This window comes from Eublepharis macularius, chromosome 11 (assembly GCF_028583425.1).
Source record: "Eublepharis macularius isolate TG4126 chromosome 11, MPM_Emac_v1.0, whole genome shotgun sequence".
NCBI lineage: Eukaryota > Metazoa > Chordata > Lepidosauria > Squamata > Eublepharidae > Eublepharis > Eublepharis macularius.
In genome coordinates, this window is record NC_072800.1 from 12,649,888 (window position 1) to 12,665,147 (window position 15,260).

Here is a 15,260-nt window from a genome sequence, read left to right on the forward strand (position 1 = left end):
GGAACAGATGCACCTGTTAACATACCAAATCTTTCCCATCAACCCATTCATGGAAGTGGTTGTCAGTTCTACTGCTTAATTATTTCCTTTTCTCAGTTCACCGAGTGTGAACTGTTTGCAGGCAAATGTTTGCAGGCAAAAACTTCCTAGACACAGCATATTTCTCTGCTACCACCACAGAACAAAACTACCCGAGGTGGCTCACAATATAAAGCCATAAAATAATCAATACCAATTAAAATAACGAAGCAGCAGCCAATCAAAATCAACCAAAACCCCAACCCAGACCAGCAAAAATAAAAAACTAAAATGACCAAATAGCAATAAAAAAAAATAAGGCCAGTATAAGATTCTAAAATTAAGCAGGAGACTCACAAGAACTGGGGGGGGAGAGACCATCCCAGCTGATCCCCCCCCCCGGCACTGTCTCGACTTTTATCCCTTTTCCCTGCTTCCATCCTTCACCTATCTACCTTCTGCCATGTTCCCTTCAGTCCTTCCCTCACTCCCAAAGCTCCTCTTTCCCTTCCTTCCTTCGCTCCCCCCAGGCTCACTTTCCGTTTGCACACTTTCCTCCCTCTCTCTACCACTTCCCATCTCTTTCCTGCCTGCCCATTTTTCAGGCCCCACAATTCACCTCAAGTTTCAAAATGAAAATGAAGCAGCCACTTTGTGTTATCTAGACAACCACAGACATCACTGATGTTGTCTGCAGTGACCCAAGCAATCCAAAATGGCTGATGAGATTTACAACATCCCCTTGCAAATCATGGCTTTTTAAAATGTAATCTCCTTTCATTTTACTTTTTTTTAGATTTTCCTGCTAATCTGGAGGTCCCCCCAGATTTGCAGAAACACCACCATTTCTGTACCAAGCCTCGTTAAGTGGATTTTTTGATCTGCACTCTGCAGTCAAGTTCAGAATTAGGTATAGAGATAAAATAGTCAATCAAATAATGCATAAAATGATCTTTAGACCATAAGATAATAATAAAATGACCAAAAAATCCTTAAAAGCTGTCAGGGAAAAAATACTCAATTAAAAGCCTAGACAAATAAAAATATCCTACCAACTAAACGCTTAAAGAGTGGGCACAAGGGGAATTCTAGGGGAAGTATTTCTTGGTGGGGTGACATCATGTATTATTTCCTCTGGGCAGGGGCATATGAAGCATAGCTTGGGATGAAAATCTTAACTGTGGGAAGTCTTGTTTTTTCCAGTGGCCAGGAGAATGTAGGTAAGTTTTGGGTCAAATGTGTTTATATCGCAGAATCACAAACTAACAGCAGCATGAACCTTCCTCTCCAAATACAAAACTCCAGACCTCACTGGAAGTGTTGCAAGAGAGAACTGGTCCAGAGTTTGCGTCAAGAACTCCAGAGCTCCTAGGCTGGTTCTCTTGTCCGGTGAAACCACAACTGCTGCTCTTGCTGCCATGACAAGGAAGATAAATGTACATATGCCTAAGAATGTGGATGAGCATTTTCTGTTGTAAGCCTACACAGTCCCCAGACCAGAAACAGAATCGCGATTCTCCTGCCCAACCAACCAAATTTTAACTCCAGTAAAAATTATGGAAAAATACTTCCAAGAGAAATCCATAATTTTAACTCCCACATACCATCCTACCAATTTGAATTGTTCTGCCTCGAAGTGTAAAGCCCCACCGCCTTCAGTAATAACGCTTTACAGGGGTGGCTTTTATTCTTTCCCCCTTTTAATCCTAAACTTTTCCAAATGCCCTAGTTCTTTTTGGTGTTGGGTCACTGAATCTGGAGTGCTTTTAACAATTCAAACTGCTGGTAATTCTGCCCTTGACATAAGAATACACGGAGAAACTGAAGTGCTTCAGAGGATTCCGGCTTGCTTGCAAAACTGCCCACATCACACGCACCATCATCGGAAAGCAACATTAGTTTTACTCTGAAAACACACGGAGCACTGTTTGTGCTATGTCAAAGTGATTCAGTCTGGCCAGCAATGCCAGAAACTGTCCCAAGAATACTGGAGTCAACTCATTTGGCCCACATCCATTTTCAGTAGCCAGCCAGGTTTTGGAACTGCACATGCACCATGACTTATACTAGTCCATGGTGGCCGAGGGCATCTCCAGAAAGTAACAAAAGGAGAACCCTTCACCAAGCAGCTTCCCTCGCCGTTGTGTGGAGCTGCCTTCCTTCCTGAAACTGAGAAGACATCATGAACTCAGCTTTAGTTTCCCCCTAAGCTGGTAAGATAAGATTGAAAAAGGTAAATTTGTTCTAAGGGGAAAGCCAAGGGAAAGAGAATTCTGCATGTTTCTTGTATTAGAATCACAAAACTCCTCACTGGAAGGGGCTTAGCTGTGCAAAGTAAATTTCTCTTCCACTTTTGAACAGAAGGCCACTCACTGAATGGTGATGCAGATTCAAGATTAGGGTGTTTCCAGGTCAAAAATCAGTACAGAAATGCAGACAAACATCATACCGTGCCAGGTTCCTAGGCAATGGACAGAAACGGATGACCAGCAAGCCTCTTAATTCACCCTGATACGCGAAGGTTGCTAAGGCCAACAGCCCTTGCAGGAAGAAGCAAAAGCAATTACTTTGGCAGTGCTGTCAATGGCTGTCGCCCAGGAACCACTTACTTTGCTGTTGTCCTTAGGCTTCAGTGAGACTACCCTGAAATAAATGATTGTCAGCTGCAGCCAATATTAGCATCCCATTATTCCAAGGAGCAGCTCAGCCATTCTGCTAATTTTGCTTAGAATTTTATTCCTAACATTCTCCCCTTTGATGAATCTGCAAAAACCTATCCGAAAAAAGAATATTACTTTCCTTTCTCAGCATGGATGACATTACCTCTATCACAGCCCAGTGATATAAAAACTGATCCAGGTCTGTCAGGTAGAGGTGAACAGGAGACAGCTGTGTTTGGCTTATGTGAGGTCTCCCTCTAATGCTCTGCAGGCTAGTCAGTTCTTCTTTGGAAAAGCCTAAGGGAGAGAAATGGGGGAGAATTGGAATCAAAAGTGAACCACGGTTCCGTTATTTTGTCTACAGCAGAACTGTATTACAGGATCATTAAGACATTCTTTCATTTCATTTAAGCATATGACACCAGTCAAGGCAAGACTAGTTAAAAATTGTAAATTAATGAAATGTAAATATTTACATCTTTTTGCATCATCAGTGAAGTATTTTTAGTAGTCTAGAAAAGTGCCTAAGTCTCCCTGATTTCAAGGGGAGAACCAAGCACATGCTTAACCAGCTGACTGAAATCAGTGGGACCATACAGTTGCTTAACTTGGCCTGTATTAGGTCTATAATCAAAATCAAAAACATGGCTGGGATTAGAAGAGCAACAGGGCCTGCACTAGTCAAGTGCAGGAGAGGCAAATCGGGACATGGAATTCTGCAGGAGGAACAAACTTTGGAGGCTAGATAGGCAGTGCACGGTTGCTGGGTTATTTCAGTGGGGCTGGCCCGTCTCGTTCCACTTGCCAGGCTAGTGTAGAAAACTGCTTGTGACAGTTACTTGGAAGAATTTCAGAACAGCGCTGAACTTTCCAGCTGCAGTAATCTACCAAGCACAGTGTTTCAGACCCATGGGAACAGTATATAATCAAATGTAGGTTTGTATGTTAAAAACCAAAAGCATGCCCATCAGCAGTACTAAAAATTTTTTGAAGTTCCCATAAAACAGAAAACAAGGCCTAGCTATGGCACAGATGCTGCCTACTGGCATAGTTTCAAACAGAATCCTCTCTAGCTTAAAAAAACCCACTCTAAGTAACAAAACCCCAATGAGTGAACGAAGAAAGCCGTTCAGTGCTGATCATCTATAGTCTGTTACTTTTTAAAACAAACATTACAATTTCTATTCACTGTTTGGACCAATATTATAGCACTCCTTTTTAATCATCTTTTTAACTATTTTTTACAAATGCAACCTAACAGTACTACACAGAAAGCAAACTCAGTGAATTACTTTCACAAGAGTTACCTGTAAGAGTTGAAAATAAGAAGCTGAAGTAGTCCACATCAGTCATAGAGCTTTGCACTGGATATTTTCCTCCCACAAAAGATGACCTGTGGCCGGGGGGGGGGGGGGATAACATCCATAATTTAGGCCCAAACCATACACAGCTGCAGTAGATTTAAATGTAAATTGTTCCTAATCCCATAAAATAAGGGTTCGTATTAAAAAAAAAGGCTGGGGCCATGATACAGCCCCCCCTCCATGCTTGTTCTTTTGACATTAATTTTCCTCAGTCGGGTTCAAGGAGGAGGAAGGCTTACAGAGAAGGCTCTTTAGATGAGATCCCTGCTTCTGCTTTGAGCACAACTGGGGCACTCCAAGGCATAAATCTGCCACCCTGTCAGGCACCTGAAGCCTCTGCCTAATCTTCAGATTAACACGTGCTTCTATAAACCACCAATATACACACTTCAGAGAACAAGCGAAGGACTGGAAAGTTTAATCAACTAGAAACTGAAGAAAGAAGTTGAAAAATTGCTGGTAGAGCCCAAAGACTGAGAAATGTGCATCATTCATCACGGTGGAGAGACGGTGGATGGGGCCTTGCAGGCTGCGATGACTTGAAGACTGTGAGCCAGTTCACCAGTTTCTTATTCCATGTGACTCATTTATTCAAAGTATCTGAACATCTAATAAAAACAGCAATCTCATTCCCTTCCAGCCTCTACAGCCCAAGAAAATACGCTCTGTATAAACCACGTTAAGTCACATCTCTGGAAAAAGTAGGGAAAAGTGGGAAGTCAAAAAACAGTGTTCATTTTTCCAGTAGTTCTGATTTGGGCACTAGAGCAACACAGAAAAGATATTCTCAGCAGCAGTCAGGGAACACCCAAAGTGCAACAACATTTTGGAGTCATAGTAACTGATAGATGTTTTCCTACAGAACCACCGAGTCTTTCCTCCCTTCTGAGTCTCTTGTATAGTGGCTTTCTTCAACTTTACAATTCTGGCAATGTTCCAAACTCCTACTACTGTTGAAAAAGATTCTTTTATTCTGGCAGACTAATATATTTAGAGCCTTTTTATTTAGTTTTAGACTGATCAACAATTCCAGAAATGCAGCTATAACCAACTCATATCTAGGAGGAATTAGAGGGGATCTGAAAGAAAACAATTTGGCTCCAACCTACAGTAATTTCTTCTTGTTTGTTACAAACGGACAACCTAAATTGGAAAAGTGTCTAATATGTAAGCAGGCAAGAATGTTTATTTAAATATAAACCTTCCAATCTTTAATACCATCCTAAGGCAAATGTGTTTTTGAAAAACAAACGAGCGGTGTGTATTTGAACCTCTAACTGAATTAGCATCCCCTACAACAATACTGTGCGTTCCTGGATAAAGCTTGAACTTCTTCATTTATATTCTGAGTAAGTTTCTGAACCTTACAATTGGAAAGAAATATCTGGAATCATATTAGTCATGTAAAGGAGGTTCAAACTGATGACAAGCGAGCTCAAAGTCTGTTCCAAAGCTCTTGTGGCACCTCCACTGGGAAGATGCCATATTCTAATATGCTAAAAATTATGCTCTGCACATAAAATGCTGCCCAGAACGCCATGATTCATCTCCAAATACCACAGGTTATACCAGAATAGTTTCATCTAATCAACAGGAAATACAGCCTATGGTTCGTGAATCCTTTTTAGAGAAATGCTTCAAGATAGTCCATGCATTGTATGACATACATTGCTGGAATTTAAGGAATTTTATTATTTTTGGCTGGAGCACAATGCACGTTTTGCTGATTGTGCTCTCCCAAATTCTTGCATGCAGTTGTAAGTATTTTTTCTGGTGAAGCTTCATTAAAAAAAAATTAGCAATACAATAATTACTTTCAAAACATCCCAAGTATGGGCACTACTAAATGTGCACTAGAAATTATATAAATGATACCTGGTCATCAGCTGTCAGCTAGCCTCTACCATATTCATACAATTATATGGTATTTTCAGAATATTTAGGTTTGACATTAGTTGTAAATCTAGTTCTCACTATTAAACAACTATCCCAGAAATTTTAACGTTACACTTCAAGCTGACCAAACGAGAACAAGTTCACAAGCTGAGACTTTCACCCTTCCTAAATTTAATTCTGAATTAGTACTTTATCAGAGCTGTAAGAATCCTATTGAGAAATAATAGCTATCTAACAGAAGACAGGATCAATTATGCCGGTGTGTTGAGTCTATTTAGATGACCTGAAAAGACTGACGGAGTCTGAGAGATGATACTTGGAATGAGAGAAGTGTAAAAATACAATCCCCAATCCCCACCCCCATTCCTTACCAGCACAACATACCATCCACAGGGAAGAAACACAGTGCCATCTACTGACACTGTTAATTCCCACAACATAAAAAAGATCTGGAAATTGGACCTGTATCTGAAATTTCAGACTGGACCACTAAAAGCTTAAAGTTCAATTTTACACACTTCAACTTGCCCATTCCAGAATAGCAGTTCAGCCTCCTTAAACAATCAGATTTTCTGTCTAATTTCTGGAAACATCATTACAATTCTTTATTTCAACTATAACAACTGGTAGACTAGATTTAAGCAGGATCTGAATCCAGTGGCACCTTAGAGACCAGCAACATTTTCAGGGTGTAAGCTTTCGAGAGTCAGAACTCCCTTCTTTAGACACGACTAGGAATGAAGATCCCTGAACCTTTCTAGCCCAACCAAAAGGTTGGTGGGGTGTTACAAGGGAGGGCATCAGGATGTTAAGGTACAATGCGGCTTGATTAAATGGGGGTGGGGGGTGCAGCAGAGGAAGATGCAGAACAGCAAGATTTGAGTGTAGTGGTGGCACCTTAGTGATAGATTTAAGAAGTGGCCAATTTAATATGTTTCATTTAATCATCAAATTCCTTAGGAGAAAAAAAGTAAAATAACCAAAGCCAAGTATGATGCCAGTTCATGTCTGAGGAGAGGCATATCAGCTGAACCAGAGGAACGGAAAAAGTGCACAGCTGGCTCTTGAAAGTCAAAGCTCCCTTTTCCGGATAGGAGATACTCCTCGCATCTGGCGAAGGGCGCCTTGACTCTTGAAAGCTCACGCCCTGGAAATCAAGTTGATCTTTAAGGTACTACTGGACCTGAAACTTACTCTTCTACCACAGACCAACACAGCTACCTACCTGAAACAACCACAATAACAACACCTTTCTCCACTTGTCACTCCCTAAAGCTTGTATAGATATTCCAGATTACTCCTTCTGGAAACTAAGCCATCTCCTTTTGACGCTGAAGAAGCGTCCTTAGAGCTATAGGCTTTCCCTGGCCTCTGCACACCAACTGACCTTCACATTACAGGCAAATCACAGGTCCAGACCAGTTCAGCAATTAAAAACCTAGCAGAGGTTTTCCCCGCCTTCTCTTTGTATCTTAGTAATCATGTGTCCAGTTATAGGGGAAAGCAAGACTACGATAAGACACCAATTTTGTAAAAAGAAAAAAAAAACTTACAATTAAAGCCAGGGATCATGAAAAGAAAAATAATCCCAAGTATTAGCAAGAGAAAGTCTTAACTGCAAAGGCAAAGGATAAATAAAAAGGAAAACTTAAGGCAACCCTTTCTCCCAAGATCTAATACTGCCAACCTTTTGTGCCCTCGTTAGAACAGGTCACCTTCTAAAGCCATGCTCTTTTCTCCCCTTCAGTCCTGCACAGAGTTCTCTTCTCTTTCAGCTGGTACAGTCAAGATTGCTTTATTGCCCCAAATCTGACTCCCAACAAAATAATTCATCACCACGTTCTGGAAAATTTTAGCCTTGTGATTCCAGAAGATACCAAGGACACAGGGCACTCTACTTGAGTATCCTCTATTAACCTTCCAATTCACCTTCCAATTCACAGGAAGCTTACTTCAGGCACCAGAGGTCGAACTAAATTTTCTTTTCCCAGTCTACAAATTTACACAAAAGTTACCAGTGGAGGTGAGGTTCCATTAGAACATGCTGCCCACTAGCAATGTTTTTTTCATTGGGCAAGTGGTAAGAAAATGAGCTGGAAACCGTGTCTGAACATGTTCAGAGTTCTGTAAGCCTCCCACTGGTCTGCTATTCACAACATACAGTTCTAGCCTTTTAGCTAAACGACAGCAGCAGCACCTGAAAGGTGCCCTCCAAGCGTTCTTGTGATCAAGCTGAGGAGCATGCTTTACCCAGCATCTGTACAATAGGCAGCCTTGATAGCTAGCTTTGCTAGGTAGCCTCCGAATAGTTAGCCTGAACCACCACAAGAACTGACAACCTACAAGATCTCCAAGGGAAGGGGAGCTTTTGTGATTATGTCCAGGAAGCATCTTTAAAAAGCAGCAATTGCATTTAGGTAGTCATCAGTAAGGCGCCTGGTCTTTTGGGGACTCTTCCTATCGTTGCAGGTTTGAAGCAGAAAATATTCCTACTATAACTCCCATCTACCTTCCACTGTTTTCCTGACCAATATCTTTAGCTTCCTGACTCCTTATCTCCTCAAAACACCCCTCTCCCAATCCTTCCACCTTCACAAAAAGCCCCAGATCTTCCATGCTGGACTGCAAAATGGAATTTTAACACAATAAAACATTTCCCCTTTAGACACATCAGCTAATTTAAGATTCCTTCATTAATCAGCTTCGCTTTTAGTAAGATGGATGACTAGTTACCTCATGCGCAGTATCCCAATAAGGGTGCCAGATAACTTCACAGACAGTTTTCCCATAATGCAGCAGCGACTCAGGGAAGAAAGCAGATTGCCTGGCAAATGTGGCAAAAAGTAAACAAGCTGGACTAAGCGCTGCTGTGATTCAGCCGGCAAAAGAGCCACAGCACCATCTAGTGGATCTAAAACAGAAAGAGAAAACAGACGCTGCTAAAGCCATCTGCAAACATTATTTTCCCATCAATAAAAAAAAACCTTGATACAATTTTTTTGCATTCCTTTCTAAACTATTATAAGCATTTGCTAAAACGAATAAAGCTACAGAATACGTCAACGTATTACAGACTGCTAAAGTTTAAAATCAAATGTGCCACTTTCATCACAGAACATACCAAATACCAGTGCAATCCTGAATAGTTACACCCTTCTAAAGCTATTGATGTCAACATGCTCAAAAGGGCGTGACTGTGCCTAGGACACTAAGGTACATATGAACGTATCATATTTGCAAGTAATTTCATCTGAAGAAAGCAAAGACCACAGCTCCAGCAACGGCTCGCTTTGAATCAGAGGCAATTCCACGGCCCCAACCTGCTCCACCCAACCTGCTCTCTTGCTTTCTAGGCTCCTGCTTACTCAGAAACCGACTGGCTTTTATCCTGCCCCCCCCCCCCCTATACTTGCCGTTTGAATTCCCACAGAAGAGTTACCGTAAATCCGAGGGGCAGCAGCTTGTAAGCTCTGCAGCATTCCTTTGTTTGCTCGCGACGCTGCGGAATAAATCGTGCCAATGAGCTGCTCTGAGAGCTCAGGGTTCCGCAGGCCGAGGAGGACAAGCTGTTGAGGGAGACCAGCCAGCCAACGGGTCAACACTTTGCTTCTGCTTCTAGAGAACGGAGAGGAGCATTCAAGTATCAACATGAAACATCTGGAAGTTTAGACTGCTTTCTTGAATCATTCATATATTTCCATAATTATACAAGACTGCTCACATCGCCAATTAGATGCAAAGAGATGAATACAATTTTCAATGAACAGCACAGAAATCATAAAATCCTACAATGAAAATACTACGAGATGTGCCTGTTTCTCAAGGAAAAGAGGAATTACTGGTTTCAAGAAGAGGAGCATCTAATTTTCCTTCTGGCTAAAGATCTCTACTTCACATTCATTCATCAGTTTTCTTCAAAGCCCTATCAATAGCAATGCACCTGCTTTCTTATGTTGGGCAATAACAGGAGGATTGTACTTACCCTTAACTGTCGTTTGTCAAGTATCTTCTGTGCAGGCACACATTGAGGCTGTACATGCACAGGCCGGCCAGAGAGAGATTTCTCTAGCTCTTAAAATCTGTAAGGGGGCTGTAAGAAATCTGTAAGAAATCTCTCCACAGCTGGTCTGTGTGTGTGTGCAGTCTCAATATGGGACTGCACAGAAGAACGACGACAAATAACCTGTTCTCACAAATGAAATGCCCCCACTTGTTTTCCCTCCCTATGAACTATACTCTTTTCCTCTCATATTTTGGCTGAATTCAAAACAAAATAGCAATACTTTCTTCAACGATATTACTCACGTGTCTCCTCTTTCAGCAAACTTCACTTACATCTACTAAAGAAGTTGTATGCTGAAGAGCCCACCCGTGAAATTCATGCAGAGCCACCACTATCCCTACAAACTGTAAAGTCGTTAGCGTCCTGTCTACCATCTACTATGCCTGAATGAGGCACCCTGGGATTTCCTCAACAGAAATTTTTAGCTTATATATGAGGAAGTTCAACAGAAAGCTACAATGAAGCAATATTTTACCTGTTTGTCTGAGTGTTCAACTCTTCCTTTTGATAAACTCTGCTGAAAAATTTCAGAAGCAATGTACGCACAGAGAAGGGAAGATTTCTTTGCTGGTAGAGTGTGTAAACAGCTTTCATTAGTGTTTCAGAAGTCACTAGAGGAGGAAAAATATCAACATTTTACCTTGTCTCTTATCTAGGGAACAAACATAGACACATTTTTTGATACCTCATCCTACCCTTGACTGGATCCAAAGATCTCCTCGTGGAATGAATCTCTATAACCTAACCCTACACACTACAGCCCTCTGCAGGCCCTGAAAAGCCACTCCTGAGGGTCTGGGAACTGCCAGCAAGGCACTGCAAGGAGCTTGAGTAGGAAGGAAGAGTGGCTGGAAACTCTTCTTGCACAACTGCATTCTAAATTCATTTCTACAGTGCAGAAAAGACTATTTCAGACTGAAATGTTCCATTAACTTTAACAAGTACAACAGAGAAAGGAAAATACATTATTTCTTTAAGTGGTACAGAACAGCACTGGAGGGAGGGAGGGAGAGATCACAGTTCATGCCTATGTCCAATGCTGTAAATGTTCAGGAGATACAGGCTTGGATCCTAGACCTTCCTTCACTTGTGTTCCTCTTTGTCCTTTGTGGAGGAAGCATTTCACTGAAGACCACGCTTCCCCTGGCATCACTCACACAAGATCAGCATCATCCAAGCAACTGAAAAGTGCCTAATGAGAGGGGAACGTGCTCCACAGTAGAGCAGTGCATCCACAACCAACAAAGAGGAGAGCAAGCGGACAGAAAGTATAGGATCTGAAATGTCAGAAAGTGTCTTTAAATGGTTTATTCTATATGGATGGAGTACTAGTACTTGTACTCCTGACAGCGAATGTAACAGCAGAACAGATCATAGGAACCTAATGAATTTCCATTCTTTTCACCAACAGAAAAGCTGGCAGAATCCAACCGACCTTCTTCCAGTAAAGGAGTTTATTACAGGAAAAGCCTCATCCTACTGATTTATATCAAGAAGAGTGAAATTATCTACTATCTTTAAGCAGTTGAAGAGGACCTTGTGATCAAAATACAAATGGCAAATTGAAGTATTAGTTTTCAGAGTAAATATTTTGGGATACCTATCAGTTCTGTTATAAGCATAGGCAAGCGCTATGCCACAGCTCTATAAATTGATTTTACTCTTTTCCTGCTATATTGCGATTGATTTAATAAACGTCCGTGTTTGTATCATAAAGTTTCAGACATTTTTATCCTGATGTTATATATATTTGATTGACAGTGTAGTGAAGTGGCAAGAGTGCTGGACTAGATCTGGGACAGCCAGGTTCAAATCCCCACTTGGCAATGGAAGCCTGCAGGGTGGCCTTGGGCCAGTTACGCAGTCTTAGCCTAACCCACCTTACAGAGTTATTGTGAGGATAACATGCAGGAGAGGAAAACAGTACAAGCCACTTCGGGTCTCCGCTGGGGAGAAAGGGGAGGTATAAATGAAATGGAAAAATAAGATTGTTGGTTCGGACAAGCTTCCCACATTTGTCTATTGCAAATATACTGGGTCAGATGCAACCGATTTTGCAACTGTGGAAAAAGAAGGAAGAGGTCCCTACCTGAAGATCATATGATCTTCAGGTATAACTAGGTAGGACGGCAGGGAGTTGTAGCAGAAACAGGAACCAGATGAGAGCCAGTGGAAAAAACTCTGGATCATCCAACCCATTTTAGGCTCTGTGCAAGAAAAGATTATTTCTCCATTCACTTCTACTCTGGCAATAAACCCAAGTACAAGAGTCATTGTTTCAACTACAATTAATGCATGCGCATCTTGGTCAGTATTTTCTTTTTGAATACAGTGAACAGCAACAGGAAGTGAACCAGGTTCCCACACAAATATTTAGATAACAAAATGAATGCATTGTTCAAACATGATGTGACAATTGCATGTTCTGCACCTAAGACCGCAAGAGTACAAAGAAGCAGGAAATGTGGCCCCAAGAAAGTTACCAAACAAGTTAAATATGAAAAGCAGCAGCAACAATGTTTGAACACGCTATTTTAATCATTGCGTCACTAATTAAACCCACCTGTATACACAGGAAACTGGGGCAGATTAATGCAACCTAACTTCCTAATCCCAGAAGATCAGAAGCATCTTCAGGACCACAGGCTTCTCGCCATCCCGTACTTTCTGAAGTTTAAAATGATCAGCACCTCCTATGGTTAAGAGACTAGGAAGCATTTCATCTCCTCCAAGCTTGGGTCAATGCAGTAAGCTACTTGAGATGCAACTGGAATTTCTCTACAGACAAGACTAATACAGCCTAGAAAAATACAACTTGCCGCAGGCGCACACAGAAAGAACGCAGCAAAAGGAGTCCCCCTTACCTTTGCTTATCTGTATCTGCCAGAGTCTCCAAGTCACTCTCAGTAATCTGTTCAACTGCTTAGAGTTTAACTTGTAACCATCTTCAAGAGTCTCTATCACAAACTTTCTAATCATATCTAGCCAATGAGAGTCCATTTGTAGTGTTGAAGAACTTGCCAGTGAGACCATAATATCACATAAGGTTAAATTTAACAGGAGATGATCAATATTATTTGAAGATGTCATGTAGCACTTGTTGCTAGATGAAACACAGAGAAAAAGTTTTATTAAAATTGACAATGCATTAACACATTGGTATTACTTAAGAGGGAAAATCGCTTTAAAGAAACCTCTCAAGAGGTCCATAAGACTGTATTTAGATATTGTAAATAAGAGGACATTCACTCCAAAGAACTAGAGACTCATGAGGACCCAAGGCAATCATGAACACATCCCCAGTAACAGTAAAAAAAGAAATATATGAAGAACAAGAAGTAGTGAAAGTTTCAGGACTATGTGTACACCACAGTTAGTTCACACACAGAGAGTTAGTGGCATTGGAGGGCAGAGCAGTCTCAGATTTCCAGATGTATTTAGATAATTATTTTTAAAAAGTGCTTAATAGTGTTATGAGCAACACACAGCCAGAGAATGTTCTAATGTTTTGCTATGCCACTAATTGCACAGAGAATTATTTGTTTATTTGGAAAATTTCTATGCTGCCTCTCCAAAAACATGCCAGAGAACTAGATCTCTCCCTTATGTTAACAGTAGAGGTATGTATGCCCTTCGGGTTTCCGATTCGGACCCGATTTGTAAAGATTTGGGATTCCTGAATCGGAGCCAACATGCTGGCCTTGATTCAGAAATCCAAAATCAAAGCTTCCCGAAGCATTCGAGTTGCTTCTGGAAGCTTTGGGACTCGAGTTTTAAAGGCCCCTTCCCTGCCTTTTGCAAGCGGCAGGTCCTTTTAAACTTCAGGTGGCAGGCAGGGGGGATCCCCCACCCCCTGACACCTGAAGTTTAAAGGGCCCCTTTCCTGCCACTTGCAAGAGGCAGGGAAAGGGGCCTTTAAACTCCCAAACCCTCCAACCTCCAGCCCCAGCCCCCTCCCAGCCCTGCCGCTGCGATGGTGGAGGCGGCAGCAGTGGTGGTGGCAGCCTTTACGGCTGCCCAGCAGGCCGCTGCAGCTGCGGGGCAGTGGTGGCGGCAGCAGCTCTGGCCTTCATAGCTGCCCAACAGGCCACTGCGGCCGCTGGGCGGTGGTGGCTCCAACCTTCCCCGCAGCCCTATGGGGCCACGTGCCACCAGATACGGCCTTCCGGGCCACCCTGTGGGTCGCTGTAGGCCTGGAGGAGGAGGCGCAGCCGCAGCGGCTCCAGCCCTCACAACCGCCCTGCGGGGCCACACAGCAATGGAGGACACAGAGAAGACCCTTCCTGCCTCTCAAACGGCCACCGCAGCAGCCATTTGAGGGGCAGGAAGTACTGGAGGAGGTAGCTCCAGCCTTCCCTGCCGCTGCAGGCCCAGAGGAGGTGGTGCGGTGGCAGCAGCCGCAGCCCTCCCCGCCACCCTGCGGGGCTGCACAGCAGCGAAGGAGGCGGAGAAAGCCCTTCCTGCCCCTCAAATGGCCACCATGGCAGCCATTGAAGGGGCAGGAAGTGCTGGAGGAGGCAGCTCTGGCTCTCTGTACCGCCCTGCGGGGCCACGCAGGCCAAGGAGGCAGCAGTGCGGCGGCGGCTCCAGCCTTCCCCACCCGGCCAGGTAGGTGGGGTGGAGGGGACAGGGGGGCTAAGTGGGGGCGGTGAGGGGGTGCTGGGAGAAAGCCTCCCCCCATGAATCACTTTGGTATGCTCCAAACCTTTATGGAGCATACCAAAGCGATTCAAATACCCGAATCCAATGGCTTGCTGCTTCAGGTTTTAGGTATTCCCGAATTTTTTTCCCGCTTTGGGTAAACCCAAAGCTGGAAACCCGAATATTTTCGCGGTGCACACCCCTAGTTAACAGCTGATGGTCTCCTCACATACCTTTTCAAGGAATCTTTTCTTCTGTGCTTGATTGTTTCTTGGAAGGAGTAAGGAAAATGACACATGAAATGGTGCTTGAAATCAGTCAGGTAGTTTGCTCGAAGCCACACTTCCTATTGTAAAAACACCACATATCAAAAGGAGGAGACAAGCAAAGCAAAGTAATAATTTTCCCTATACAATAACTGCCAATAGTTTTAGGACAGGCAGAGCTTTCAAGATAGAAGCTTTCATAAACAGATACAGTAATTTAAAAACCTTACCAGTGAATAACGTAAATCATATAAATGACCACAACTCCCATTAGCCATAAGGCAAAGACTAAGCACTGACTAACAGCTAGCATGGGAAGGGCTGTTTAACCCATCCCATGAACTTTCCGGTT

At 42.7% G+C, this 15,260-nt stretch overlaps 2 protein-coding genes across 3 annotated transcripts in view; one reads left to right on the forward strand and one right to left on the reverse strand.

Moving 5' to 3' along the window:
* The window catches only part of INVS (inversin), a 156,478-nt gene extending 144,782 nt beyond the window's left edge, over positions 1 to 11,696 (forward strand). Inside the window, exon 18 of the mRNA XM_054991580.1 lies at positions 11,413 to 11,696. The gene's annotated coding sequence lies outside the window, so the exon portion shown is untranslated. The remainder of the gene's footprint in view (positions 1 to 11,412) is intronic.
* TEX10 (testis expressed 10) overlaps positions 1 to 15,260 on the reverse strand; it is a 30,307-nt gene that overhangs the window by 4,171 nt on the left and 10,876 nt on the right. For both annotated transcript variants that reach the window (XM_054991584.1, XM_054991585.1), the window contains exons 5-11: positions 14,876 to 14,988; positions 12,866 to 13,104; positions 10,477 to 10,612; positions 9,378 to 9,553; positions 8,672 to 8,849; positions 3,986 to 4,071; positions 2,842 to 2,975 (exon numbers count right to left, since the gene is read on the reverse strand). In XM_054991584.1, the coding sequence (XP_054847559.1) occupies positions 2,842 to 2,975; positions 3,986 to 4,071; positions 8,672 to 8,849; positions 9,378 to 9,553; positions 10,477 to 10,612; positions 12,866 to 13,104; positions 14,876 to 14,988 (1,062 nt within the window). The remainder of the gene's footprint in view (positions 1 to 2,841; positions 2,976 to 3,985; positions 4,072 to 8,671; positions 8,850 to 9,377; positions 9,554 to 10,476; positions 10,613 to 12,865; positions 13,105 to 14,875; positions 14,989 to 15,260) is intronic.